General features: G+C 36.8%; 1 protein-coding gene across 1 annotated transcript; it reads right to left on the reverse strand.

Moving 5' to 3' along the window:
- Nucleotides 1-3: 3 nt before the first annotated feature.
- Nucleotides 4-1,376, reverse strand: LOC106105295 (sulfotransferase 4A1-like; the record flags this gene model as incomplete). Its single annotated transcript, XM_013285588.1, has 4 exons — nucleotides 1,325-1,376; nucleotides 796-1,118; nucleotides 619-713; nucleotides 4-45 (listed from the first exon to the last, which is right to left on the reverse strand). Coding segments are annotated over exons 2-4 (435 nt in total), but the record flags the coding sequence as incomplete, so codon positions are not given.
- Nucleotides 1,377-1,382: the final 6 nt, after the last annotated feature.

The raw sequence follows: 1,382 nt of genomic DNA on the forward strand, positions 1-1,382 counted from the left end.
CTTGCCGAGGAAGTCGACGACTCGTCGCACCGCCGCTGGTAAATCCTGAAAGCATTTGGGAATAAATACATGCCATTTTCATTATTTGTGTTAGAAAAAGACACCGACATTGCCTTTAAAAGAAACGTTCAATTTCTGTCATTAAACATTATTACAATAAGGAATAAAGTCGATTCTAAATATGCAACATTTTTTCTAATTCATAATATTATGACGATATAAAGTGAGTTGAAAGATATTACAGTAACAAGAACTGTGAATAACTAGAACATGTTACTTTCACACACCCAAAGGCATTTTAATTTTATTCGAAAAGCGCGCAGCGGTTACGGGTGTTTCCCGTTGGGCCGATCAATCGGTGAGCGAGACGGTTACGCATAGTCTTTTTAAATTTCAAGTCAATTGTTGACTTATAAGATAAATGGCAAGATTAACCCTTGAGTTATAACTTTAATCTCTTTTTTATGCTGTTACCCACATAAAGACCAGCAACGCATAGATCCACTTTATGGTTTTGGCTGATATTAAGTCAATTAATAACTGGTGATCCGATTTCTTTTTCTTTTCACTATTTTTAGTAATCCTTGGCAATAACATACATAGTTTGATTAGAAATACCTTAGAAAGCTCTTCGTAAAACAGGAACAATAAGTTAGGATTATGTCTCTTCTCCCAGGATTCTTTCAGATGTTCAAAATATGGAGTCCAATGATCTATAAAATTTTATCAAACTTCTTAATGTATGGCTTCTAAATAATTAACACTAATTGGTGAATAATATTACTTAAAACTCACGTAAATCACTTATGAAGTATTTCCAATATTTCTTAAAATCGTCAACATATCCCTGAGTTCGCATCGCTCTGTTGAGGTGATAGAAGGAGACAGCGACATCTCTGGGATCGCGGGCGACGTAGATAACTTTGGCCGTATCCAAGAGGTTCGGCGGGAGTAAGGAAAGTGGCAGATGTGACTTTATGAAGCGCTGCTTGTTCATCAGCGCGAGTTGCTCTGTCGCCGGCTGCGTCACCCATTCTAGAAGTTTAATTTTTCTCTCGCTGTCACAGTTCTCATCGCGAAAACGCTTCATCATCACAGGATGCACGAACACTGAAAACCTAAGATAGAAGTAGTAAGGACATTGCAACTTTGCTTCTAAACACTCTTTTTAACTCTCTCTCTCTCTTTAACACTCTCTTTAACTCATATCACGTACAATATTTGTATCTGTTTATCTGTCACGAATTAAACTTTAAAGATTTTAAACTTAGATCGCACCTTGGTTCGTATAAGTGGTTGCAAAGACATTTTTTTACATACTTACTCCAAAAAAGGGTATCGTTCAGTGAGAGGTATTGCGTTAGAGGTTTCATAGTCCAGGT

The sequence above is a fragment of the Papilio polytes genome, unplaced genomic scaffold, assembly GCF_000836215.1.
Source record: "Papilio polytes unplaced genomic scaffold, Ppol_1.0 DF823074.1, whole genome shotgun sequence".
Lineage (NCBI taxonomy): Eukaryota > Metazoa > Arthropoda > Insecta > Lepidoptera > Papilionidae > Papilio > Papilio polytes.